The sequence below is a fragment of the Ipomoea triloba genome, chromosome 8 (assembly GCF_003576645.1).
Source record: "Ipomoea triloba cultivar NCNSP0323 chromosome 8, ASM357664v1".
NCBI classification, from domain to species: Eukaryota; Viridiplantae; Streptophyta; class Magnoliopsida; order Solanales; family Convolvulaceae; genus Ipomoea; species Ipomoea triloba.
In genome coordinates, this window is record NC_044923.1 from 8478359 (window position 1) to 8505790 (window position 27432).

A 27432-nucleotide genomic window follows, 5' to 3' on the forward strand; every position below is an offset into this window, starting at 1 on the left:
GGAAGTAATTAAAAATGAGATATTTTAAAGTTAATTTGCTGAATTTGGGTAATTGCATAATCAAAGAGACCTATTCAAAGCTATAAGGCCCTCCCCAATAGTTCTCTTTGACACAAGTTTTAAGGAAAAAAACTGACAGATGAAATTTTAAAACAAATGGAGATGGTGTAATTTGGAGAAATTGTTCTCCTGCAAGAAACTGGCGTGTGTCAGGATTTTGTTCAAAAAATAAAAATAAAACAAAAGTTTTGCTTCACAGTGATTCTCAATCCTTATTATTTTCTTTTTGTTTTATATTCTCTTTTTTTTTCGTTAGCTGCGTAACCTGCTTTAGTTCTCCACTATTCCTTATTATTATTTTTTAATTATTTGTTTGTTTTTATTTTTTTATTATTTTTGTTTTAAATTTTTAACAAAATTTAAATATGTAATATAGTTTTAGAATTAAATTTTGAATGATTTAATTATAATTAAAATAAATAGAGAAACAACAAAAATGAAATTAAATATTTGTAGTTATCATTTTAATTAAATGTAATTATGTTTATTTAAATTAATTTTCATTACAATTAAAATTTATAATTCAAATAAACAAAGAAATAATTAAAATATTAGATAGTTAATGGTGGGTCCACAAAAAACTGTGAAAAACTTAAAACTAATGGGAAGATGAGTTTTTGAGATTGAGTGAGATAGTGGATGATGAAGTGGATATTTGGGCCCACAAAAATCTTGAGAAAAACCTTAAACTATTAGGGAAGGCCTAACTGAAATTTTACTGAATTTAGATTTTTTCGTTTATCGAAAACCCATAATTTTCTCCCTTTTTCACCTTCCACAATTCAAACACGCCACCTAAAGTTCGCCGGCCGTAGAACCTTTCCTCTGCTTCAAAAACCTTAGCTCGTTCATGGCTGCCTGAACTGTGAGTCCACTGCTTTCTTTAACCGTAAACCCTTTATGTATTGTTATTTGTGTCTTTCTTGTTGGGCTGTGATTACTCAATTGATGACGGGGCTTTCTCACCTCGACGCTTTACCCTCTACGCCGGGGAAGTTAAAGATGGAAAAGGGAAATTTTTACCGGCTCCGATTGTACCCTTCTCATTTCCCAAGGTTCACTCTTGGATCCTTCGTTTTGATCTTTTGTGTTCTGTTGTTTTTGTTATGTTCGCCGCCGGGGAACCCTGCCGGGAGCAACCGCCGGAATCTGACGGACTTAGTGGCCCCAGCCCGAACCGTTAGTCTCGGCCCGAATTGAGAGCGTCGGGTTCGGGCGTCGGCGTTGCCCAAGTCCAAGAAGGGGTTCTCGATCCTCGTAACGGGCGCTGCGGGTTTCGTCGGGTCCTACGTCTCTCTAGCGCTGAAACGCCGCGGAGATGGGGTTTTGGGCGTGGATAATTTCAACAATTACTACGAAGTCGGGCTGAAACGGGTCCGGAAGTCCATCCTGGAGCGGGCTGGGGTTCACGTCATCGAAGCCGACATAAACGACGGCGTTTTGCTGCAGCGCCTCTTCGACGCCGTGGCGTTCACCCACGTGATGCATTTAGCGGCCCAGGCGGGCGTCCGGTACGCAATCCACAACCCGACCTCGTACATCCACAGCAACATCGCGGGCTTCGTCGCCCTGCTCGAAGCCTGCAAGGCCGCGAATCCCCAGCCCGCAATAGTCTGGGCCTCGTCCAGCTCCGTCTACGAGCTAAACTCCAAAGTACCATTCACAGAGAACGACACAACAGACAAACCCGCAAGCCTCTACGCCGCCACAAAAAAAGCCGCCACAAAAAAAGCCGGCGAAGAAATCGCGCAGGCATATAATCACATCCACGGCATATATTATATTTATGCTCACACGCCCCCTCAACGTGTGCGATGGATTCCAAGCAACACGTGGAAGTGCGGAGATTGTTGGGTGGCGCGGAGATTTGATACCAAATTAAAGCATGTGCTCCATCTCAACTAAAAGTCTAAGCTGATAGTTGGACTGCACATATTATATTTATGCTCACATTTTCACCGTTTACGGCCCGTGGGGAAGGCCGGACATGGCGTATTTCAGCTTCACAAAGGACATCCTGAGATCAAAATATTCGAGACAACCGAGTCGCCCGGGACTTCACCTACATCACGGACATCACGATGCAGTGAAGGGCTGCCATGTAGAGCTTACAGTGTTCAATTTGGGGAACACGAAGCCCGTGCCTGTTGGGAGGCTGGTGGGCATTTTGGAGAAGCTTTTGAAGGTGAAGGCGAAGAAGAAGGTGGTGGCAATGCCGAGGAACGGAGACGTGTCGTTCACGCACGCTAATATCACTCTGGCGCAAAGAGAGCTGGGGTATAAGCCCTCCACCAAGAAACCATGAATTTCTTCGATAGCCATTGGAGGGGATTTTTATTAAGAAGAAGAAGGTCATATAATGAAAAGATCCATTTACCCCACATTTAACGCCTAACTAACTGTATATAAACGGAAGGATCATTGCTGGAACAAATTCAATAGTCAAGTGTCTTTTTTGTCCAAATTAAAAGACGAGGACCAATTTTGAAAAATCAACATAGTCGGGGGACCATTGCTTGAATTAACTCTACAGATGAACTACCTTCCTAGAATGTAAATGTTTTAGGGCATCCAATATCTGTATAGACAAAAATAGGCAAATGTACCTTTGGATCTAATAGTCATCCTAGCTAAGGACTCGTCCCTGACGTAGGGGTATATGATCTTTGTAATACATATTTTTGTGGAAAAAGACATGGACGAATGATATTAGTGTGGGGGGGCGTATAAGAAAAAAAAGGCCCTTTAGTCGTTTTTGAATAACTTGTTTTCATATTAGAAACATTATCATAACCTTGATTCCTCATATTTTTAGAACCATTATTCTAACAAATATTTCTTTATTTTTATATTGTTATGAGAAAAATTAACATATTGTACTACTAAACTCATTTGTTAGAGCATATCAGAGCAAATTAGAACTAGAATCAAAGCATATCAGAGTAGTTAGTTGTGATTCAATTAACGGTATTGAGTGTCAATTAACGATATTGTGATTCTAGGATGGTAGAACAGTAATTTTGTTTGATTAGTGCCGCATGAAGGTAGTCAGGTGGCAGATATTTAGCTCTTTCATTCTGGGTAGCTGAAAAGATAGGCATCATAGCCACATCTTCTATACATCTTGCATTCCCAAATCCGGTAAGTATAACGTTATCAGTAGGGTAAGTCAGTAGACTTGGTTGTATGTATAGATGAACTACCTTCATAGAATGTAAATGTTTTAGGGCATCCAATATCTGTATAGACAAAAATAGGCAAGTGTACCTTTGGATCTAATAGACAAAAATAGGCAAGTTTATAGATGAACTACCTTCCTAGAATGTAAATGTTTTAGAACCATTATTCTAAAAAATATTTTTTTTTATTTTTATATTTTTATTAGACATATTAACATATTGTACTACTAAACTCATTTGTTAGAGCATATCAGAGCATATTAGAACTAGAATCAAAGCATATCAGAGCAGTAGTTCTAATAAGCTCTGATATGGGTAACTGATAGGGAATATACCCCGGGTGTACCGCCCTACGAAGACTATATGTATGCCTAGCGTATTATACTACGTACTATATATTTTTAGCTTATATAAGGGCTTTGGCCCTTCACTTTAGGGGATTTTTTTTCTTCTCTGGGCTCTCTCTCTAGAAAACACTCATGTGATTGCTCCTAACTCTCTCTACAATATTCAATAAGAGCAATGAATGAGAAAGGCTTCGGGGGCTGATTTTCGGCTATCTGCTTTCTATTCTTTATGTGATTTTCATATTCACCATCATTTACATACAAAATACACTAAATGATTTAATCCATATCAGTAACTTAGGCTGGTTTACAGGGCGAGGAGAAAACCTTCTTGTGGTCCTTTGCCGACTAGGGTCACAAGGCGAGGAGAAAACCTCGTTAAAAGAAGAAGAAATATGGAAGTTAATAATTAAGCATATTGGTGTCATACGCTATAAAAATTTTAAACTTCGACAATTATTTGTTGTTTCTTATTATCGTTTTTAATAAATTATTTACAACTGCAAAACCAAATAAAAATATAAAATACTTATTATATATATATACATAATAAATGTGAATGAAGGTTATACCCCTCATTTATGTCCCTTTTTTCCGTTAAGTTTTTTTGTACATTATGCTATAAAAGTTGTACTACATAATATTTTGGACAAATATACCCCCTACCGTTATAACTTCCGTTATCTTTTCCACTATTGTTACTATGCACATGCATATATCCACCATATATTTTCTTATCTTCTTCAATAATAATAATAATAATATAAATATATACACATTAAATATTAGAGTTATATGTTAGTTATTTTTTAAAATATAAATATTCAATTTATAAAAATATTGGAGTGGAACCCGTGTTGTTGTTGTTGTTGTTGTTATTATTATTATTATTATCTACTATATTAAAATTTAAATAAATTTAAAATTTTAATATAAATACTAATATTAGGCACTTATTTTGTGCGCATCGCGTATAAGAATAACTATGTATATTTTATAAAACCTTATTCATATAACTATTAATTAAAACTCAAAATAAGTATAAAAAAAGTATCAAATAACAACTAAATAACTAATGGCTCATACTCTACTTTCCACTTCCCATTTTACTTCCTATTGCACATATTTCCACCTTATATTCAATTCTTTAGTCTTTATTTATATGAATGCTTTGATTGATATAGATTTTAGACCCCCAAAAAATGGTCATAATTTTTCCCTCCAACCAATAAAATAAAAATGTGATATAAATTTTCTTTTTGAAAGAATATTTATCATTTTTCATGATTTAAAGATAAGAAAATCCGGAACTTACAAAGCATTTGGTTGTAATGCGTGGAAATTAGGAAAAAAAGAATTGCAATTCGGAAAAGAATAATTTACAAATAAAGTATAAATTTAAATTATATTATTTGGTGCCAAAGACCTTGGTGGTTTAGTGGCACTCGGTTGGACTCCCACATGGAAGGAGGTGAGTTCGAGCCTATGTGGCTCATCAAAATAATAGAATTATTAGAGATGAGTAATGTGGTCCTCACAATTTAACCTTGTTTTTTTTCAATACATATCATGGAATTGCAATTCTTTCCCACTAAAAATGGTAAAAAAAAAAACAAAAAAAAAAACAATTTACTTTTAATTGTAAAATTAAGTGGGAAAAAAAATACAATTATCTTCTACCATTGCTGGGAGATGACTAGGGGTGCAAGGGTGGAAGGAGGTGAGAACCATTACTTAAGGAGCGGGTTGTGAAAGCTTCCGAGGGTAAAATGTAGAGATCTATACCTTGGAAGTTAGCCCTAGCCTTAAGGGTGGTAGGGAGGCGTATGAGCCCGGTCTCTGGGCATCGTTCCCACCCTGAGGTGTAGGGTAAGAAGCATGAGACTTTTGAAGTTTTTTGAATGTGTGAATGCTTGTTGAATGCCTTAGGGAAAGTAGGAGACTTGAAGATTGTGATAGAAGAACTTTTACTTGTGTGATTAGCACTTTTGGGCCTTGTTTGTTTATTTTGACATAGCGTGATGGTGGGCAAATTATTGCATGGATCACAGTTGTGTGGACCAAAAATAAAAAGTACATTATTTTTATAATGAATGTACATTATTTTTGTACTGTAGGTACATTATTTGACAGTATATATCAAATAATGTACCTTCAGTACAAAAATAATGTACCCTAAAATAATTTACCTACAGTATAAAAATGATGTACCTTCAGTACAAAAATAATGTACTTTTTATTTTTGGTCCACACAGCTATGTGGACCATGGTCCATGCAATAATGATTGGTGATGGTGAGATTGGGTCACTTTTGGGCTCAGCTTATGTATAGACTTTATTTTGAGTATTAATAAAAGCACTTTTTTTTTTAGCCAAAGACTTTGTGGTCTAGTGGCACCTGGTGTCCCAAAAAACACTCTTACATGGTTGATTGGAGTGGGTTCGAGCCCCTCAGTGGAGGCAGTTGTTGTGCTGCTCCAGTAGGTTTAGTAGTACTAAAAAAAAAAAAAAAAGCACATTTTGAAAAAATTAGACCTCCCAAAATTAGACCTCCCTACATTGAGTAATGATGAAAATATTGATAAGATGTTTATTTGGACAGAAATTTCAACTTTGTACGCATACTTTTGATAGATTTTTGCATTAATTTGCTTATATATAATCAAGGCCATAACACCAATTTTTTACCCATCAAGGTGTGCTTTAGTCATTTCCTTAGTTCTATAAGCTATCCAATTTTTGTACCTTAATCAACAAATATAACCAAAACACAAGTTAACTTCGAAAGATGATCAAAATATGTAAAATTGTTATAAGTTAATTAGTACATTATAGTAAAATATAAGCACATGGAAAAAATACTTAAAGAATAATGCAAAAATTTATAAACTACGGAGTATGTATTTATCAATAGTCATGGTTCACGATGTGTATTAAATATTTTATCCTCAAACCGTCTTTTTTCTTTTTGATAAAAAGCGTATTCTTTAGTTTGTTTTTCCCCGCTTTTCATAGAATGGTAAATATCTGAAACAACATTAATTTATACATATATATATTTTTTAATCTTAAAACATGTCAAATTAAAATATTGAATTTCACCCCCCTTTATTCAAACTCAAATAATGTCGTGAATGGCGGCAAAAGAACTTACCCGACCTTATGACTATTGCAAAATACAGTGTAAAAATGACTACATACAAATATTAATTTCCATGAAGATTGTGTGTCTTTTTAAAGTGATTTTATGCCTTTTAAAGTGATTTTTCCTCAACTTTACTAGGTAAATTGTTTCAAATCCTTTCGCACTGACATGATGACTAATTAGTGTTCTTGAAACTTTAATTTATTTTTATGCCTAATAACCAATTGATGTTGGTCAGCATGTGTGAGAATTTAATTAAGGAAAAATTATAATTTATGCCACTCACAAATATGTCAATATAATTATCAATGTCACTCCTGAATTATTAGTGATGTAAATGTTGTTCTTCAATTTTTATAATGTGACATATATTGCCCTTCTTTAATAGGAAAAAGAAGAAACATTGTTGTTGGCGGAATGAGAACAAACCAAAAAAAAGAGAAATGGAGAACAAAAAACTTGGTCTTCGAATAAGAAAAACAGTTGGTAACCACATTTACACCACTAATAATTCAGTGGAAAGGCAATATATGTCATGTTTTAAAAATTAAGTGACAACATTTACATCACTAATAATTCAAGTGAAACATTAATAATTGACATATTTGTAAGGGTCAAAAATTACAATTTTCTCAATAATTAATTTCCTATGACATGCCCCTGCCACTGCCCTCTCCCCCCGCATCATTTTTTTCAATTGGAAGCTAACCATAAAAACAATCAAATCCTCTTTATTTAAGTATTAATTGGAAGCTATAATATAATATTTGAGCATGATTTTAAATATGTAAAATATTTTTAAATGGTATGCTTCGATTTTTTTTGGTTGTATAATGCATATATTTTGACATATTATATTTTTAAAATTTTGATGTTATGTTACAAAATTTTAAATAATTTTTGTGAAAACTCAAGAAATTAGGGTTGGATTGAATTTTCTCTTGGATTAGAATTATAATTAATGTAAAATACAAATGCTTAATATTAATTTGAAAAAATTTAAAGGTTTTAATATAATTTTGATTTGCATGTTGAGTATATATATTTGTCACTAAATACAAAGGTTTGGATTTTTTAAATCTAAATTTTAGAGGTCCATATATAATTGTTATAAAGTATAAAGATTTGAATATTTTTCAGCCAATAAGCCCCCAAAAAAATGTAATTCACACTAGAAGAGAAATCAAATTTACCAACATACAAATCGTACTCATTTGTAGGTAAACTACTAAAACCCGTTGGTATTTAAATTACTAACACATTTATGTTGGTAAAACACTAAAATTCGTAGGTATTTAAGTGGTACCTTTTTGTTTGAAAACTAAGTGGTACATATTTAAATAACGTAGTACCTATTTAAGTGGTAACCATGCATTATTGTTTTTTTTTTTTTTTGAAAACCACCAAGTGGGTGAATATATTAAATCAACTCAGAAATAGAGTTTGGGGGGATAGAATCCCAAAACAAAAAATCAAGCTGAGAGAAGGCCAACGTAGCAAGAACGTGAGCCCCTCTATTTGCAGTTCTAGGAATATAACAAATTGAACAACTAGTAAAGGAAGACATAATTGCCCTAGCGGCGTCCACGGAGTAACGAACATAAGAAAATAAATTAGTACTATCCGTGGTCAACAAACTCTTGAGTGTGGAACAATTTGTGTAGATGCATGCAGACTCTATGCCCCGATCTTTTAGCCACGATAGAGCCTCCTTACAGGCCAGCTATTCCGCCATAAGCGGCGAAGTGCAGGGCGGAAGCTGACCATTGAAGGCAGCCACGAACCCTCCTTCTTGCGAGAAAAGGACCGCACCTACCGTGGCCGTGCTAGTCTGAGGGTTGAAACCAGCGTCGAAGAAGCACTGCGGGCTGGAGACCGACGAAGTTGGTACTGCCGCGGGTTGCTGCTGCGGAGCTGGCGTGGTGTGGATCTCCTTCCAGGCTGTTGCTGTTGCACGTGCTGACTGCCATACACGGTTCGGCCGTGGTAAATAACCATCCCAAACCGCATGATTTCTGGCCCTCCACAGATGATATAACACTGCTACAACATACACAATGTTCTCTTCCATTAGCATAGCAATCACATTACCAAACCACTCCCCAAAGTCACTACCAATCATACTAGTCACATGCAATTGAGATTCATTCCATACTAGCTTTGAGTAATCACATAAAACAAGTGAGTGCATTGTATTTTCATGAAAAATTCCACACATTGGGCATGATGAATCAGTATCTACCCTCTTTATAATCAAGTTGGTAGTGGTTGGAAGTGAATTAGTTAGGGCTCTCCAAACAAAAGTTTTCCATTTCGCGGGGCACTTTATCTTCCAAAGATGTAACCAATTATCAAAGGTGCCCGGGTATGCTCAAAATTACCAATGATACACCTGTACCCTTCTTTAACTGTGTAGCAGCCCTTTGGATCCCCTAACCAGAACCAGGAGTCCTCATACTGCGGGGTGACCGGGATTCTCAATATGCGGTCCACATCACTTGGAATGAATATGTCCTGAATAATGGAATGGTCCCAAGTTCCCGAAACTGGATCAAACCAAAGAACCATTGAGTTGATGTGGCATAGGTGTTTGCACCATAGGAGAAGGGTTATCAGGCAACCATGGATGTCCCCAGATGAGTGTGTCTTTCCCATTCCCCACTCTTCGGCGAACCCCATTACAAACCATCTCATGTGCGGCCATAATACTCCTCCAACAAAAACTTGGGCAGCAACCCAGGGTAGCATCAATAAAAGAAGTCTTGGGAAAGTACCTGGCTTTATAAACTCTTGCTACCAACGAATGGGGTCTTGTCAGAAAACGCCAGGCCTGCTTGCCTAACATAGCCAGATTGAAAGCCTTCAAATCCTTAAAACCCAAACCTCCATACTTCTTGGGGACACACAAACGATCCCAGGCCTTCCAGTGTATACATCTATCATTCCCAGATCCCCACCAGTAGCGATTCATGGCCCTCTCAGTAGACATACAAATTGAGTCAGGGAGCAGAAATACGCTCATTGAGAATGTAGGCATAGACTGGGCCACACTCTTAAGCAGAACCTCCTTCCCTACTTGCGAAATCATCTTCTTGTTCCATGAGCCAATCCTATGTTTGATTCTGTCCTCAATATATGAGAAAACAGCCTTCTTCTCCCTCCCTATAAAGGATGGCAGTCCCAAATATTTTCCAAAATTAGGCGCTTGAACAACATCCAGAACTGCCATCACCTCATGTTTATCCGCCTCTGGCGTGTTCCCACTGAAACACACACTGGATTTATGATAATTTACCGTCTGGCCTGACATGTGCTCGTAATCGGTGAGGCACTGCTTGATAACCCCTGCCTCCTGAATTGTAGCTTTGAAAAATAGCAGACTATCATCTGCAAAGAACAGATGGGTAATTGGTGGTGCCCCCCGAGCAACCCTGCAACCATGAAAGCCTCCTCTTGCCTCGGCCTGCTGCAACAACAGAGAGAGCCCCTCAGCACAGATTATAAACAGGTACGGAGAAAGAGGATCTCCCTGCCTGATGCCCCGAGTTGGTACAACCTGGCCTGCACTCACTCTATTCACCAAGAAGTTATAAGAGACTGTAGTCACACAAAGCATAATCAACTTGACCCATCTTTCATGGAAGCCCAAAGCCAGTAACATGGTGCGCAAGAAAGGCCATTCCATACGATCGTAAGCCTTTGCCATGTCTAGTTTCAAGGCCCCCCAGCCTACTAAACCGCACTGTTTCCGGTTTAAATAATGCCCCACCTTAGCCGCTACCAGGATATTATCCGTAATGAGCCTGTTTGGAATAAATGCACTCTGAGAATCTGATTCCTAGTAGTGGTTTCATCCTGTTAGCCACCATCTTAGCCATAATTTTGTAAACCACATTGCACAGAGCAATTGGTCGGAAATCAGACACCTTCTCTGGACAGGACATCTTAGGAATGAGCACCACATTGGTATCATTGAGACCATCGGGCATGGTACATTCATTGAGACATTTGATCACAAAAGAAGAGACATCGGATCCTACCACATCCCAATAATGCTGATAAAACCCAGGGTTCATGCCATCTGACCCTGCAGCTTTATCAGGAAACATAGAAAAGAGGGTAGCTTTCACCTCCTCCGGCTCAAAAGGACGCAAAAGGGAGTTATTCTGGTCATGGGTGACACGTGGAACAACAGACGCAGCAAAAATATCCATAGAAGCAGAAGAGTGATTTGATGCAAAAATATCATTAAAATAGTCAAGCACAACAGCATTCAAACCCTCCCCCTCCACCCACACATCAGATGCATTCTTTAATCTAGAGAGGGTATTCTTCTTCTTACGGGTAGAGGCATACCTGTGAAAGAATTTGGTGTTGGCATCCGCATCCCTCAACCAATGCTGCTTCGCCCTCTGTCTCCAGAATGCATCCTCCTGTGCCTCTACCTGACACAACTCTGTCTCAAGGCGCTGATATTCCCCTAGCGAATGGGGGTCCAAGCGACCTTTGAGTTGGAGTTGATCACCTCGCAGCTTTTTGATCTTCTTACCAAACTTATAAAGGTGATCACCCCCCCCCCCCAGGTAGCTAACCTCTCACCACAGAGCTGCAGACAACCAAGAAAACCAGCATGTCTGCCTTCCTGCCAGGCTTCCACCACCTGTTTTCTACACCCCTACTCATGAACCCATGCCATCTCAAACTTGAAAGACCGACGCAGACCATGGTACTGTCGCCCCTCATCCTTAACTCCCAAAAGGAGAGCCGAATGATCTGAGTTACGAGTAAGAATATTTGTAACACTTGCCCCAAGCATAGAGGCAGTCCAATCTGAACCTACAAGAACTTTATCCAACCTCTCCTCTATCCAATCCGATGTTCCCTTTCCCCTCTCCCAAGTATACTGATAACCCCATGGGTAGTTGAGCCAAACCGCAGTCTTCCACCACCTCCCCGAAGCCGCGGAGCAGATTATCAGGATGCGGATTGCCCCCACGCTTCTCAGATTGGGATAATAGATCATTAAAATCACCTATAACCACCCATGGAAGATCAGACCTGCCTGCAAGGGTTCTCAACAAGTCCCACGACCCACTCCTCCTTCCTCGCTCCGAAAAGCCATAGAAACCAGTCATTCTCCAGGCCCCCAACCCTGCCACAGACACCTCTATATCCACGTGATTCCTTGAGAAACTTAGTAACCTAGTTGTATTATTTTTCCTCCACAACAGCGCCAAACCACCACTCCTCCCAACACTATCTACATAGAACAAGCCTTCGAAACCAAGCCTGACACGGAGCCGCTCTGCATGAATCCGTGCCGCCTTAGTCTCCATCAGAAAAACAAACTCGGGCTTCTTACGGGACACGAGGTCCACAACTTCACGAACTGTGCGTGGATTGCCCAAGCCACGACAGTTCCAACTCAGGGTACTCATGATGACGGGCGAGTTTGAGAACCAGAACCCACCACATGCAAGTTTTTTGGAACCTCTACCATCACAATGTCAGCATTGCCCCCTGTATGCCGCCGTGAGCCACCTCCAGAGCCCTCACGACACCTCTTCGTCACAGCAGTAACCACGGTTTCAGCCTCATGCCTTTCAACTACGTCCACGACTCCACCCGTAGCAGCTGTAGCACCTCCCGCCACCTCGTCCGATCGCGGAGACCCGCCGACCGGCACTAGCCAGCTGTCTCCTATCGCCCTTGGTCTTCGGCGCTGCCCTGCCCGGAGGTCCGCACCATACAGATATTGCTCGACGGGAAGCGGAGATTCCCTCGCCTTTAAGCAAAATCGGTACGTGTGGCCCAACATACCACAAAGAAGCAAAAACAATGCAATCTCTCATACCTGAAAGTTACCCAACACCACGTTTTGTCGCGTTTGAGCAGCTTCATGCGTCTCTTGAGTGGCTTATCAACTGGCAATGCCACCCGGATTCGGTAAAAATCCAACCAAGCCGCCCTTGCAAACCTCTCATCCCCTTTAACATACCTGCCCAGGTAATTTCCAATCTGCTCTAGGATCACGGCTGACGTATAACCCATGGGAACTCCATGCAACTGTACCCACATGTCGATCGTGTCAAGCTTCACGTCTCCGGGCAAGACGTCGTCGTCAACTTGTCTACAAACCAAGGTACTATTATCAAACGCCCATAGCCCCTCGTCCAACACATACTGCATATCAGTAATGTGGAAGAAGACGAACATAAATAAATTCGGCTGAAGTTCCGTGATCTGAACACCCTTGGCTGGTTTCCAAACCGATGCGAGAACCTGCCTCATGTGTTCGAGCTTTACCATCTTCTCCGTCAAGAAACGCCCAACAACTGGCCAGGTAGAAACGACCTCCGCACCAGCACCCAACTCGGCCGGTGACATCGGCGCAAAAGCCTCATCTTCGTCCTCCAGCACCATATCCGCCCATCGAGTCGTGAGAGCAGCAACCCCATTCGTTGGCACTGAAGACCCCATGCAGGACGATGAACAAAGCAATGGAACGAACAAAGCACACGTAACAAACTGTAGCTATAGAGAGAGAACAAACAGTAGCATCGGTGATTGCCCGGAGGAAAACAAAGAAACCGGAACGGTGGAAAAGCCAAGGAAACCCTAGGAGAGAACCAAAACCCTAGACGGTGCTAGAGAGAGAATTTTTCATAGTTTCATAGCCTATTGGTGCTTATATAATTACATCTAATTAGCGTGATAATTATCTCAATGACTAACTAATTAGGCATTATTGTTTAATTTATTGGTATTTTATTATTTTTTTATTGTGTCATATTTATCATAAACAAGCCCGGCCTCATGGCACATGGCAACTAGTCAATCAATACAGAATAAGATCATAAGTTCTGCTTTGCTAGTAGTCGCATAGTGCATAGATTTGGCTTTGTTAGTAGTCGCATAAACAAGCCCGGCATGGCACATGGCAACTACTGTACATACATTTAAATACTTATGGACTAATCGAAACATGTATAATGCAATTTACCTTTTCTACCCGTTTTTAGGGCATGAATGATGAGAAACCTTAATTTGGGAGTTAAAACTTATATTTATCATAAGCGATCAATTATTTATTCTTTCACAAAAGATTGAATGGATAATCCCAAAGGCCCCTACACTCGGGTCCTACTGAGTAATCAATTATTTATTTAATTTATAAAGACCAATCAATTCTATTGACATGGATATTTCTCTGATCTCAAAGTATGACACATCATGTCATTAATGTGAGTAATTATTGAGAACCAATCGCAGCCATCCACGTGTCTAAATCTAGCGGATTAGAAACACTATTTTTTTTAAATGCGGTAGTATTTTCGTAAATAATGAAACTTTGAAGTGCATGTAAATTGTGTTAAAAGCGCAAGTAATAATAATTTCATATAGTGCACCTAAGTGCAAGTAAAATGTATTAAAAGTGCAAAAAACAATGTACACTGAGCATCAATATTAAGTGCACATAACGTTATCATTAGTTGCACGAAACGTTATCATTAAGTGCACCAATGTGAAAGACGTTATCTTTTGGTGCACCAATGTTAAAAAGGTAAATTACTTGCACTATTAAGTGAAAATGGTTGCACTTTTAAGTGATTTTACTTGAACTTTCTACTTGAACAATTGTACAAGTTACTTGTACTTTTAACACATGTTACTTGCACAAAAGTTGGAATTATTTACGAAAATTCCACCACATTTTTTTTAAAAATTACATATGATCCATTAAATCTAGACACGTAGATGGCTGCAATTGGTTCTCAATTCTTTCCTAGGAATCTGTTCTCACCTGAGCGGGCTCCTATACCCTGCTTTCTTAAAGTTAGTGAGGAAGAAAAAGTTTCCTGGAAGTGGCGACAACCTGGTATTGAGATAGGAGAAATCGCCTCAAGACTTTGTGAAATTGAGCACGGACGGGTGTGTAGCTGATCAGGGGAACAATGGAGGCCGACGAGGGCTTCATTTTCCGTATTTGGATGTATTCTGGAAAACTGTCTTTGTGTGTTTGGTTCATTTTCTGAAAAATTAATAGAATTGTATAATTATATATTTTTATTATTTTATTTAAAATATTAAAATATTTATAATAATATAAAAATAATATCTTTGGTAAATAAAATTATAATTAACAAACAAAAAAAAAAAAACCCTCCCCCTCTTGTTTCCGCTCCGGAAACCAGAGCAGTGCTCTGGCTTCCCGGCTGAAACCAAAGCAACTGGTTTCTACCGATAACCAAAGCCGGCGACGATTCAAGTGCATTTTCCGCCATTTTGGCCTGATTTTCCCCAGTCAACGGAAATCATTTTCCGTTGACTGGGGTTTCCATGTGTAGCCAAACATGAGAAACCCAGAAAATGATTTCCAGAAATTATTTCCCGAGTTTCCAAACACAGCCTAAGCAAATGTAGTGTCTTCAAAGCTGAAGCATAGGGTGTTTTGGCAGGAATCAGTATGGCAGCCGAACAAGGCTTTAAGAAGATTATTATCGAATTAGAGTCTAAGGTGAATGTTGACTACCTTCGAAAGAATACAAAAGTGGGGCGTAGTTACCAGAATATTATCGCAGCCTATCATAAAGAGTTCCTGACGTCTTCTGAACTAGAGATAAAGCACACCTTTAGGGAATTAAACAAGGTGGCTGATGCGCTGGCCAAATCCTCCCTGTTGGCCTCGAATATTTGCTTGAGACTGGACTCTCCCCTTCCGCTCCCCCCCCCCCCCAAATTGGGCGGTTAAGGATCAACAGTGCATTCCTAGTTTAAGAACATCCTTATCAATAGAGTTTTTTTGCGGTTTTTGAGGAGTTTTTGTAAGTGTGATTAGGATAGAGAAAATGAGAGGGGAAGAAAAAAAAAACAAATATGATTTTTTTTAAAAATATGTATATAAATAAATAAATAAGTCTGTCCGCTCTGCGCCAAACGCGCACAGCAAGCAACAAACATTAATTTTTTTATTATTTTGCTTGGAAACCTAAATAGCTCAATGCTTGCAGGAGCTCCCAATCCTCTTTCTCTTTTATTTTTCTCCCTTCCAAGTCATCCTCTACTGTTCCAATAACCAAGTATAAACTCTTGATGTAGATGCTATAAGAACCTCCTGTAGGAGCTTTGTATTCCCAATGTAATCCTGGGGTTGCCCCCTCCGACTGATGTAAAAAAAAAAATTATGATTAAAATTACTTTTTGAACTTTAAAAAAAATAAATTAAAGTGTTTTTTTTTTCAAATAATGCAAAATGAAAAAGAACAGAAGACAATGAACTATATACGTCTAGAATACATAATATTAACCATCTCCGATCCAAAACACCAAATTTTGCACCAAATTTTACTCCAAAAAAAATATTCCTAACATATTCTTACACCAAATTCTTTCATCTCCAACCTATTTATACCAAATTTTATTTCTTCATCACTAAAATAATTTTTATTCTTATAAATTAAAAATTTATATTAATACTTTAATGATTTTAATATAAAATATAATTATAATGCAAATAATATTTTTATTCCACAAGTACAATAATATAACATATAACATCCATTACATTTTTTAATAAATCTATATTCAATATTAGTCTCGTCTTAATCGTCTTTATGAGATCTTTCAAATGATATGATTTATTTGTAATAATATACCATTTATCTTTTAAGTCTTTAAGAAAATAGGTGAATATAACACTAAACAAAAAAGACACAAAAGGAATTAATAAAAACGAATAAGGCAAAATAGAGAAAAAAAAAATCCCAAATGTTTGTCATCGATGAACAATATAATATGGCGCAGTAATGTTGACCGAGAACATAAAAACTTTACGGTTTTGACGTCTTCATTAGAGGCCATCTGAGTTTCCAGTCTTCCGTTGGAGATGGCGCACCTATTAAAAATAAAATTTGAATATCCACACAAATGAATCATTAAAATAAGAGTTACAAATCAAGTTGTAAATAATCAATTTATATATATATATATATATATATATATATATATATATAGATTTTTATTCAAATGTGGCCGCGCCCTTACGTGCGGCCGTGCGGTTTACACCACTCAATGTTACGAAATGCACCACTCAATGGTACGAAATGCACCACTCAATAACATTGAGTGGTGTATTTCATATTTAAGAAACACACCACTCAATGTATTGAATGGTGTATTTCGTAACATTGAGTGGTGCATTTCTTAACATTGAGTGGTGTAAACCGCACGGCCGCACGTAAGGGCGCGGCCACACCTGAACATGACCCTATATATATATATATATATATATATATATATATAAACGACGACTCCAATAATTTATCCAGTGAATTCTTGTTTGGCCTAACTTGAATTGAACATCTCTCCATTGGCCAAACAAGGTCTAGTAGCCGTCTAGGTAAACAACCATATCAAATCTAGAAGACAATGAACGCCAATGATCAATCAATAATTCATTTTCCAGTGAAGAAAACGTTGTATAACACAACAAATATAATGTTAGGCGGGAAAAAGAAAAAACACTAATATAAAAAGTTGCATTTGGTTAAAGTATTAGAATAGAAATGGTAATAGTAATGAGTTTAACTAAAAGAAATCTCTTTGTTTGATAGTAAATAGGATTAAAATCAAAATAAATATTTAAAAATACTTAGAGTTAATTCAATTTTTTGTGATAGATTTATACGCGACCCTTCATTTTTAGTTCCTTTTTTTTTTTCAAAACATCCCTATTTGGTTCTAGTATTATTGTGGCATGATATTTTTTGTCTTTCATCAATAAAATCGTTAAAATGTCGTTAAATATAAGGACATTTCAATCTTTTTTATACAAAGCGGGTTGAGTGGTTGACCAATTATATTTTTTTTTTAATTTTTTAATTTTTTTAAAAATTCATAATTACAGACCTAAATGACTTTGTATTTTATGGAATTTAAGCAATTTTGTTGATGGAGGACAAAAATTGGTCATCTACAATAATACCATATGACCAAATGAGATTTTTCTGAAAACGAAGGATTAAAAGTGGACTTTCACCTATGAATCTAGCACCAAAAATGAAATTAACTCAAATATTTAATACATATATATACTCATATTAAAGTTTCATATTTAATGGATGAAAATTTACCTTTTTATTTTTAAATTTGTAGCTTTTTTTTTTTTTTTGTTATTCTATTGTTCAAAAATAGAAGATGAAAAGAGTAATGTGCTTTACTTTTTAAATCGGATCGTGGCCCTCTCTCGCACATTGTTAGCGAAGCATGGGGTTGGATTAACAGAGATTGGAGAGTCGACTTGAGGGTGATCTATAGGGAGCAAAACAAAGTGGCGGACCGCTTGGCATCGTTCGGTGCTCTCCATGTGGATGACTGGAATATCTTCGAGGTGTGTCCTGTGATCGGGGAGGAGGCTTATTTTGATGACTTGGCCCATGTCACTTGGGCGCGTAGAGTGGTGGAGCTGCATTAAGTTATCACGCTCCTGGGATATACCCCTCCGTTTCCGATTTAAAAAAGAGTAATGTGCTTTATAATTACTAAAAGGTTTGAATCCAATAATAGAATAGCAAAAGTAAGTAAATAAACATGATAATGATTAATTACTATCAAATATCATATAATAAGGTGCAAAAGTGCTTAACTAATCAAACACAACCTAAGATGAGAAGATGCGTTAACTATTTTGCGGCTTTATTAGTAAAACAAACACAAAGACAATCATGTTCGATTATATTATACTAAGTTGTATTTTAGGTGTGGCATAGATGTGACTCTTCCAAATGGGAGGTTACAGGTTCGAACTTCAACGAGGCTCTCCTAAATGGGAGGTCGAACCCAAATGGGAGGTCACAGGTTTGAAGGACAGAGCGGGAGTATTGACTCTTTGTGCTTCAATAGGTTAAGAAAGTATGTATGGACAGATACTACACTATAACAGAGTCAATAGCACTCTAAAAAAATATTTTATTTTTTAAAACAATATATTAAATATTTTTAAAAAAATGGACACCACGTGCAGAATTAAAATCTACATAATCATCATGACACTATGAGTTAACTTAATCAATGTCACATTAGTAGTAACATTTGAATATATGGCCTAATTGTACTATTTTTCCGCTTTAAAGGTCTTGTTGAATTTTTTTTAGTCAGGCAACTTATTACACTATTTGATAGAGTTGGAGCGCAAATTATATCGTGGACCGTGGTCCACAGTGGATTGTGGACCGCGCATCAAAACGACGTCGTTTTGATTAATGAAAAACAGACGGATGAATTCGCGTCACTCACTTTCAGTTCATATATACTGCAGTTACATTTCAACACAACTTCAGTTACATTTCAACACAACTGCAGTTACATTTCAACACAACTACTACAGTTACATTTTGATATAACTACAGTTTCATTCGATAATATAAAAACACAAATGTGAAACTGTTATTCAGTATCAGTTCATATACACTGCAGTTACATTTCAACATAACTACAATTAAATTTCGATATAACTACAGTTTCATTCGATAATATAAAACACAAATGTGAAACTGTTATTCAGTATCAGTTTATATACACTGCAGTTACATTTCAACACAACTACAGTTACATTTCGATATAACTACAGTTTCATTCGATAATATCAAAACAAATGTAAGGCAGTATCTTTTAAGATGAACTGTAGTGTCAATTACGGAACTCCGTCTCCCACTTACTGAAACGATGTCGTTTTGGGACCACGGTCCACAATGCATTGTGGACCGTGGTCCACGATATAACGACTGGAGTTGGAGAGCTATATTTACACTTTTTCGAAGTGAAAATTGTTAAGCAAATTTAATAGGGAGTAGCTTCACTCAAATAACTAAATGTAAAAATGAATGTAATCCAATACATTAATCTCATGTCAAGTATTATGAATTCTGAATTAAGTTTAGTATAAAAACGCCAACTACAATATAGTGTGATGGCACTGCACCTCTGTTACCATTTCAACATGATATGCCAGACAATATACAATTGATTGAATAATTTAGTATTGTGTGTAAAAATTGCAAGTAACCAAATGTGGTTAGGTTATGACAGGGCAGATTTAGAAATTTTGTTTAATGAAAGCAAAAAATAAAAATATTTATAGTAAAATATGAAATGGTTTAAATAAATATCATATTTTCATAATTAAATTACAAAACATATTATGTATCAATTATTGTATTGAGCAAGGTTTGATCTCTTGACTTTTAATAACAATTACTCTCATAACTATTAAGTACAACTAAGCTATCTATACTTTTGATAATTTTTATGTATAATCAAATGTCATTTACTTTTACTAAAGATATATATATATATATATATATATATATATATATATATATATATATATATAGAGTAAATTGCACTTTTGGTCCTGTGACTATAGAGCTCCTGTTAATTTCAACACTTGACTTTAAAAACTAACAAATTAGTCCATTAACTATGTTTTTTTTTAACAGATTTGGTCCTTCAGGCCAAATCACCGGTCAAATTTGACTGGAAAATCATAACCCAATTTTAATTATTTATAAGTGAGGGTAAAATGGTCATTTTACAAGATCTTCTTCTTCCTTGAACTTGCTCGCCGGAACCTCTGTGAAATTATTTAATGGACTAATTTCTTCCTTGGCCTGTGCGGAACCTCTGAAAATTGCATAAGCAACTAAACCAAACAATCTTATAACAAACTAAACTAAACACCAATCTTATAACAAACTAAACACTAGTCGAACAGAAGCAGATCTGCTAAGCCATTCGAACAAAACACCAATCTTCCTTCCATTAAATCGCGAGGCCGATGCGTCACGTGGCGGCGACGCCGTCATCTCCGGCCGGCCCCATGGACCTCCGTCTTCTCCTCCAGTGACCTCTGTTCCTTCCGGCGTGAGGCGGTGGTTCGACGAAGCGTGAGTTTTTGGTTCAGATCTAACATTGGTTTTGGTTCATATCAAGCTGGTTGTAGCTCAGGCACAATCGACTCTTTAATTTTGCATCTAATTGAGATGAATCTCCAGCTGGGTCAGATGAGCCGACGACATTTCCATTTGTATGTTCATAAAAATGTTGGTTTTAATCGAAGTTTGGTTTACGACATTAGGGCAAAACCAGTAATCATCAAACCACTTTAGGATTCTGTTGGCTTTGCTGCTGGTTTAGATTCAATTCCAATACTTTTTTTTGTCTTCATGCTTTTGATGTCCCAAACCCGTGACTGTTCAGAACATACAAATGAAGAATGAATGGAGAAGAAGAGCCGGCGACATTTCCGGCGACCGAAGGGAGAAGAAGAACATAGGCGGGTAAAAAGACTAAAATACCCCTCTTTTTAAAGAAATTAAAATAAATTACAACTTTCCGGCCAAATTTGACCGGTGATTTGGCCGGAAGGACCAAATCTGTTAAAAAAAACATAGTTAATGGACTAATTTGTTAATTTTTAAAGTCAAGTGTTGAAATTAACAGAAGCCCTATAGTCACAGGACCAAAAGTGCAATTTACTCTATATATATATATATATATATATATATATATATATATATATATATATATATATATATGTAGTTGGAAGGTGAATTGGAGAAATTACCCCATTATCTGATCCCTATTTGGATCCGCCATGAGGTATGATATAAAGGTCATGTTTAATAAATGAAAGAGTCAGCTGAAATCTCAAACACTTCTTTTAACGACATTTAGGGTTGGCACACTTCTTTTAGCGGCATTTGGGGTTGGCGTTTTAGGGAAGGATTTATCCTTCCCAAAACAGCATCCATTTTATAAAATAATAATAATAATAATAATAATAATAATAATAAAAAAGAAGCCTAAGGCTTCTCTTCTCTTGCCCATTCGATGTGGGATGGGCAAGAGGAGAAATTGATGGGGCGTTGAGCTCAGCTCAACGCCCCTTCTTTTTTAACCTTCCGATGTGGGATCATTTATGATCTCACATCTTTTGTTTCTTATTATTATTATTATTATTATATGTATATCATTTTTGTCATTTTAATCTAAATAGTTAATTTTATCAAAAATCTTTTTACAAATCGTTGATACAATCCTTTGATCAAATTCGTTAATACAATCTACTATTTTTGTTAATCGCTAAGGGAGTGTTTGGAAACTGGCTAATTAGCCATTTTCCAGCTGGTTTGACCAATTTTGGCTGATTGACTTGGTCAATCAGTCAAAATTAGTGTTTGGTAAAAGAGCTTGTTGAGATAGCTATTTGGCCAATAAGCAGATTTTTAAAAAGCTACTTGTAGCAGCGTTTATACTTCAGCTGATTCATCTTCTTCTAAAAAGTCAAAATTATCCCTGCTCTTCTCCAAGACAAACCAGTTTGATTTTTTTTTGCAAACCAGTTTGATCTTCCTGACTCATCCCAGAACTCACGTATATTTACAAATTAAAAGTAAAGAAAAAAAAAAACAATGAAAAATACTACTAACCCAAGTCAAGAAACAAATTAACCCAGCAAGGAAATCATCTCCATCTTCAAACTCAAAACACACAACAAATCTAGATTTTTTAGTTCACAAATTAAAAAGAAAAAAAAAAACACCAACAACAATGGAAATGACTACCAATCTAAGTCAAGAAACGAATTTACATACAATTTCCATCTCCAATCGCTGGTTCTTCATCTTTGATTTCTTCGTACTGGTTCTTCATCTTTGATTTCTTCGTTTTCTTTTGCGGTCTCGCCTTCTTTGCGTTTCGCAATGCAGAGAAAATCAGGGAAAATGGGTAGGGATTGCTATTTGGAGGTGGGTTGGAAAATGGGCTGGGCTTTCAAGTGATTTAATAATAATAATAATAATAATAATAATAATATTAATAATAATTTGTAAATGTAATTAAAAATGAGAAAACGAGTGGCAGGTTTCTGCTTTCAAGTGAAATAATAATAATAATAATAATAATAATAATAATTATTATTTGTAAATGTAATTAAAAATTAAAAAATTAACGCAATGTCCTTATAGGTCATTTTACATACAATCAACTAAAAGTAAACAGTTAATTTACCAAACATTTTTTTATAATCAGCTAATACAATTAGCTGGTCAAACCAACTAGCATAATCAGCTATTAACTATCAACTAACCCAATCAGTTATCAGCTATCAGCTATAAGCTAATTGCCAAACACCCCCTAATACAATTCGCTAACAGCTTATTACCAAACAAGCCAACACGTACGTCCAAAGTATTGTTGAACTAAAAACCAGCCTGGGGTTTGGAACGTACTCAAGTAGTTAAGTGTAGTCAACACGCTTGTCTGACAAACACAAACAGCAAGCGTCCATATTAATTAGCTGTCCCTTTTGACTATAAAGTTTAGGTTATGACATAAAGTAATGTTAAAACTTTTTTCAACATAATAATCAACTACATTTTTGAATATTTTAAAAAATTCTTTATCAAATTATTTAAAATGAACGTAACATGTAATAAGAGGTCAAAATAGCTCAATTATTCTTTTTTTTTTAAATAAAAAAAATATTTTAAGTGTCTATTTTGAAACTTTTATTTTAATAAGTTTAAGAATTTATTTGACTTTTCTCTTAATCAATGCTTGTACCTTATATATATTTTACTATAAAGTCCAACTCTTGTTAATTTTTATGAGTAATGTTATAGGTATTTTTTAACAAATAAAATTTTTAGATATAACTTATGATGGTTTAATTGTTCAAATAAATACTTCATAATTGATAATATTTAATACAAAAGCAATAATTTTATTACTCCGTACTTTACAAATTTTACATTTCTTATCGGAACAGTATTTACATAATTAATATACAAAAAGTCATATCATAATAGGTAGTAGAGAATCGATCACTCTCTAGATTAATATACAAAAAGTCGTATCATAATAGGTACTAGAGAATCACTCTCTAGAATAACTGAACGAAAGCCTTTGTTCCAGCAAAGTCTGAGATCATAATAAATAGTCTAAATATCGACTGTGAGGCTCATTGCAATTTCTACTCCATACATAAAATCACATAATTAACCGCTAGCCCAAGCAGTTTTTCATATCTCCCCATACCAACTATTCCCAATTAAAGACTATTTTTAATTCCTAGATTTTTTTTTTTCCTACATCAAGTCAAACTAAGGGTGTGTTTAGAAAGCAGGAAAATGATTTCTGGAAAATGTTTTCTGGAAAATGAGTCATTTTCCAGAAAACAGTTTGATTTTCAGTGGTTGGTTGCATTCTGGAAAAATGTCTTTGTGTGTTTGGGTCATTTTTCGGAAAATGAGTGAAAATGTATACTTATATATTTTTATTATTTTATTTAAAATATAAAAATATATAAATTAATAATATTTATTATAAATAAAATTAAAAAAAAAAACAGCGTTGTCGCTGCTCTGGTTTCGCCGGAAACTAGAGCAGATCTGCTCTGGTTTCCGGCCGGCCCTGCCGGAAACCAGAGCTGGCTCAGCCGTCCCTCTCTCAAAAACACCATGTTCTCCTTGGGCGGAAAATGACTTCCGCCCAAATTTGACGGAAGTCATTTTTCGCCAAAATAGGCTCATTTTCCCCAGTCAACGGAAATTATTTTCGGTTGACTGGATTTTCCAATGCTTGCCAAACACCCAAAGCCCGGAAAATGATTTCTGAAAATAATTTTCCGGGCTTCCAAACACACCCAAAACCAAATAGTTTATTTCTTTAGTCACAGATTTGAATTGAATTGGTTTCGACTTGTCAAACCGTACCTTCATATCCCCACTTAAATTTAAGTCAGTGGGAGACAATCAGCGTTGAGACTTTAAATTTGAAGATATTGAAATGGATATATATACAAATAGACACGGTTGAGGAATGAAGGCGGAATATTGAAAATTTGAACGGTTCCGTAAAGTAAAGGGTACGTACATACATACATGAAATGATGATATAAGGTGGAAGGAGCGTGTGAGCCGGCCTTTATGGCCTTATGGAATAGAAATTGATACATCAACACCCATCCATCCTTCTTGTTCACCTGCTCCCCATTGTGGCGCCAATATTTACTATGTTTGAATCCCAGTCAAAAAATCGTGGATTGACACTAATGTAGTGTTGTACATGGTAGCGACACACAGTTATAACAGATTGTACTTGATACTGTTTAGGGAAAGTACGGATCTAGAAAATTATCTGAGTGGGGCGGAGTTTAAATGACGTTAGGAATGTCAATGACGAAATATCAAACAATCATAATAAGGTTAAAATACAAAATACATTATAAATTACAATGACATGTTTTTGATAGATTACATGGTAGTCAGGGTTGGAGTAAAAAATATACTTGAGCGGAGTGTGGAAATGTGAAAATATTTATGATAAAATATGAAATATAATCATAAAATAATTTGAATAAAACTATATTCATAAATACTTTTTAGTTTTAATATCTTTTTAGTTAGATCAACTTTAAGTTTTTCTAAATTAATTCGAATATAATGAAGTATAATATAAACTTGTATACTACATTAATTAAATGATTCATAAAAAGTAGACTAAACAAATATTTAATTTATCTTAGGAAGGGATTAAAGAGAAAATAAACAAGAGAAGTTAAAGAACTAAAGTATTGCTATTGATATTTGAACCTATAACAATAGGCATTTTTAACATTAAATTTGAAGTTCAACCAACTAAACTACTTAGACTATTAATAATTTAAACATAAATATAGATTTTTATATAACATATAATTCTATAGATGTATATATATGCATACATATATATAAAGGAGTGGGGTGGGGAAGGGGGGCTACTGCTCCCACTGCCCCCATAGTGGCTCCGCCCTTGGTTTAGGGCAATCACATTAGTGATTCTTTGGTAGTTTTTTGCAGAACAAAACACTTAGGATAGGTGAGGAAGAGGGTTTTCCAATTTTTTTTTTCTTGTAAATCAATTTTTTTGTGGGGTCCATGGATTGGTAGTAGGGTGAAAAGGTACTGCGTAGATTACGCATATGGAGTGACTGTCGTGTTGCGCCCAGCAAGTGCGTGCAGTGCTAGGCGCATAAATTGCCATTTTTGTTTTGTTTTTTTTTTATTACTTTTGCTTTCATAATGGTTCCCCACCCCCCGTCCCGCCCCACTTTTTTTTTTTTTTTTTCCTTTTCTCTCTCCCTTCACTTTCCTACATGTCCTTGTAAAACCAATATAAAAATCAAACAATTGAGGTTGCTCATATACTAATGTCAAAAGTATTGATAACTTCTCATCATGAAAAAAAATTACTTAGTACTTCTACACCTACGTAGTTGTACTAGATACGACAAACTTCTCATCATGAAAAAAAATTACTTAGTACTTCTACACCTACGTAGTTGTACTAGATACGACAAAAACACCAATGTCATGTATGCATGTAGCACCATATGTGTATTATGAAATTTCTATACCTTTTTCATATCTAAGTAATATTACAAATATTTTAAAAGTAAAAACTTAGCATAACACTTTGTTATTAATTACTCATTCTGTTCCATTTTACCTGTCATGTTCATTATTTTATTAATCAAATTAATTCTTTCTTCTTTGCTTATTTTTTATTAATTTTTATTTTTTTTTACATTTTATAGTACTTTTAATTAAATTTTTAAATATGTACATTTTATTTATTAATACTAAATTTAATATTATAAAAAAATTGAATTTAAAATAATTTCAGCGAAACCTTCTTAATTAAACAACATAAAATAAAACTGGGAATAATATTAAGTAAAAGCATCAATCAATCATAGCAATTAAGACACAAGATACTATAGAAATGTGTCATTTCCCTTTTCCATTTTGATTTAGAAGCAAAAGTAGTGGGGTGATCCAACAAATAAAGTATAATTAATCTAAAACAAACAATGAATCGCTTATCAAAAGGTGTGCAAAAAATGAGATTAAAGGCATTTTTTCATTGTTTTGTCTTAGACACAATCCACTAATCTAGTGTAAATGATTGACTAATACCAGTCTGTATTTGGATGGAAAAAAAATAGTGAAATATGCATGCATGTGTGAAACTGTACACTCAAAAGTCACAATTCACAGCCATCCTTTTTAATCCCCTGTATGCGCCCGCCATCTCTCTCTCTCTCTCTCTCTCTCTCATCTGCCTCTCTGACATGCACTCAAAGTCTCAGTTCTAAACCTTTGCTGATCTTGCATATAACAAGATAGGCCAGAAAAACACAAACCTTTCAGACTTGGCATGCTTCCAATCTCAGGGGTATGTTCCCAGAAAAGTTGTTGACATTGAGGTACAAATCAGTCAACTCAGTGAGATAGCAATCTCCCTGGGAATCTCCCATTCAATTCATTGTAATGCAAGTAGAGCCCGGACAAGCACTTGAGCTGCGCCACCGCCGGCGGCAATTTTCCGGCGAGCCCTCTGCTTGCAGAGAAATATTACCCCCCTTATTCAGCTCATTGCAAGCCACCCCTTCAAAGGAGCCACCACAGGGATCCCCATCACTGGTCCAAGAAGAAAGGTGCTTGTTTTCTGGGTCCAAAGCAGCCTTTATCTCCAGCAAAGCTATAAGCTCGGCATTTCCACAAACACCACGTAAACAAGAAAACCCAAGAAACAAAGGGAAATGAAAACAACATTGGAACCCATTCCGTGGAACGATCAAAATTTGCCCTTTTTTCTC

The 27432-nt window shown here is 36.0% G+C and overlaps 1 protein-coding gene and 1 pseudogene across 1 annotated transcript; one reads left to right on the forward strand and one right to left on the reverse strand.

Moving 5' to 3' along the window:
• The first annotated feature begins 1002 nt into the window (after positions 1–1002).
• LOC116027820 lies at positions 1003–5338 on the forward strand (annotated as a pseudogene).
• Positions 5339–10519: 5181 nt separating this feature from the next.
• Positions 10520–12169, reverse strand: LOC116026896. The gene is made up of 3 exons (XM_031268323.1): positions 11588–12169; positions 11324–11504; positions 10520–11211 (listed from the first exon to the last, which is right to left on the reverse strand). Exons 1-3 carry the CDS (start codon positions 12167–12169, stop codon positions 10520–10522), a joined length of 1455 nt encoding a protein of 484 aa, XP_031124183.1.
• Positions 12170–27432: the final 15263 nt, after the last annotated feature.

Bases quoted from the DNA above. Each gene is read 5' to 3' on its own strand.
- LOC116026896 (XM_031268323.1), bottom strand. From the start codon at position 12,169: ATGAGTACCCTGAGTTGGAACTGTCGTGGCTTGGGCAATCCACGCACA. The intron at 11,505-11,587 runs GTTGGATAAAGT...CTCGTAACTCAG, and splicing joins TCGGATTGGATAGAGGAGAG to ATCATTCGGCTCTCCTTTTG. The intron at 11,212-11,323 runs GTTAGCTACCTG...CCCATTCGCTAG, and splicing joins CTGCAGCTCTGTGGTGAGAG to GGGAATATCAGCGCCTTGAG.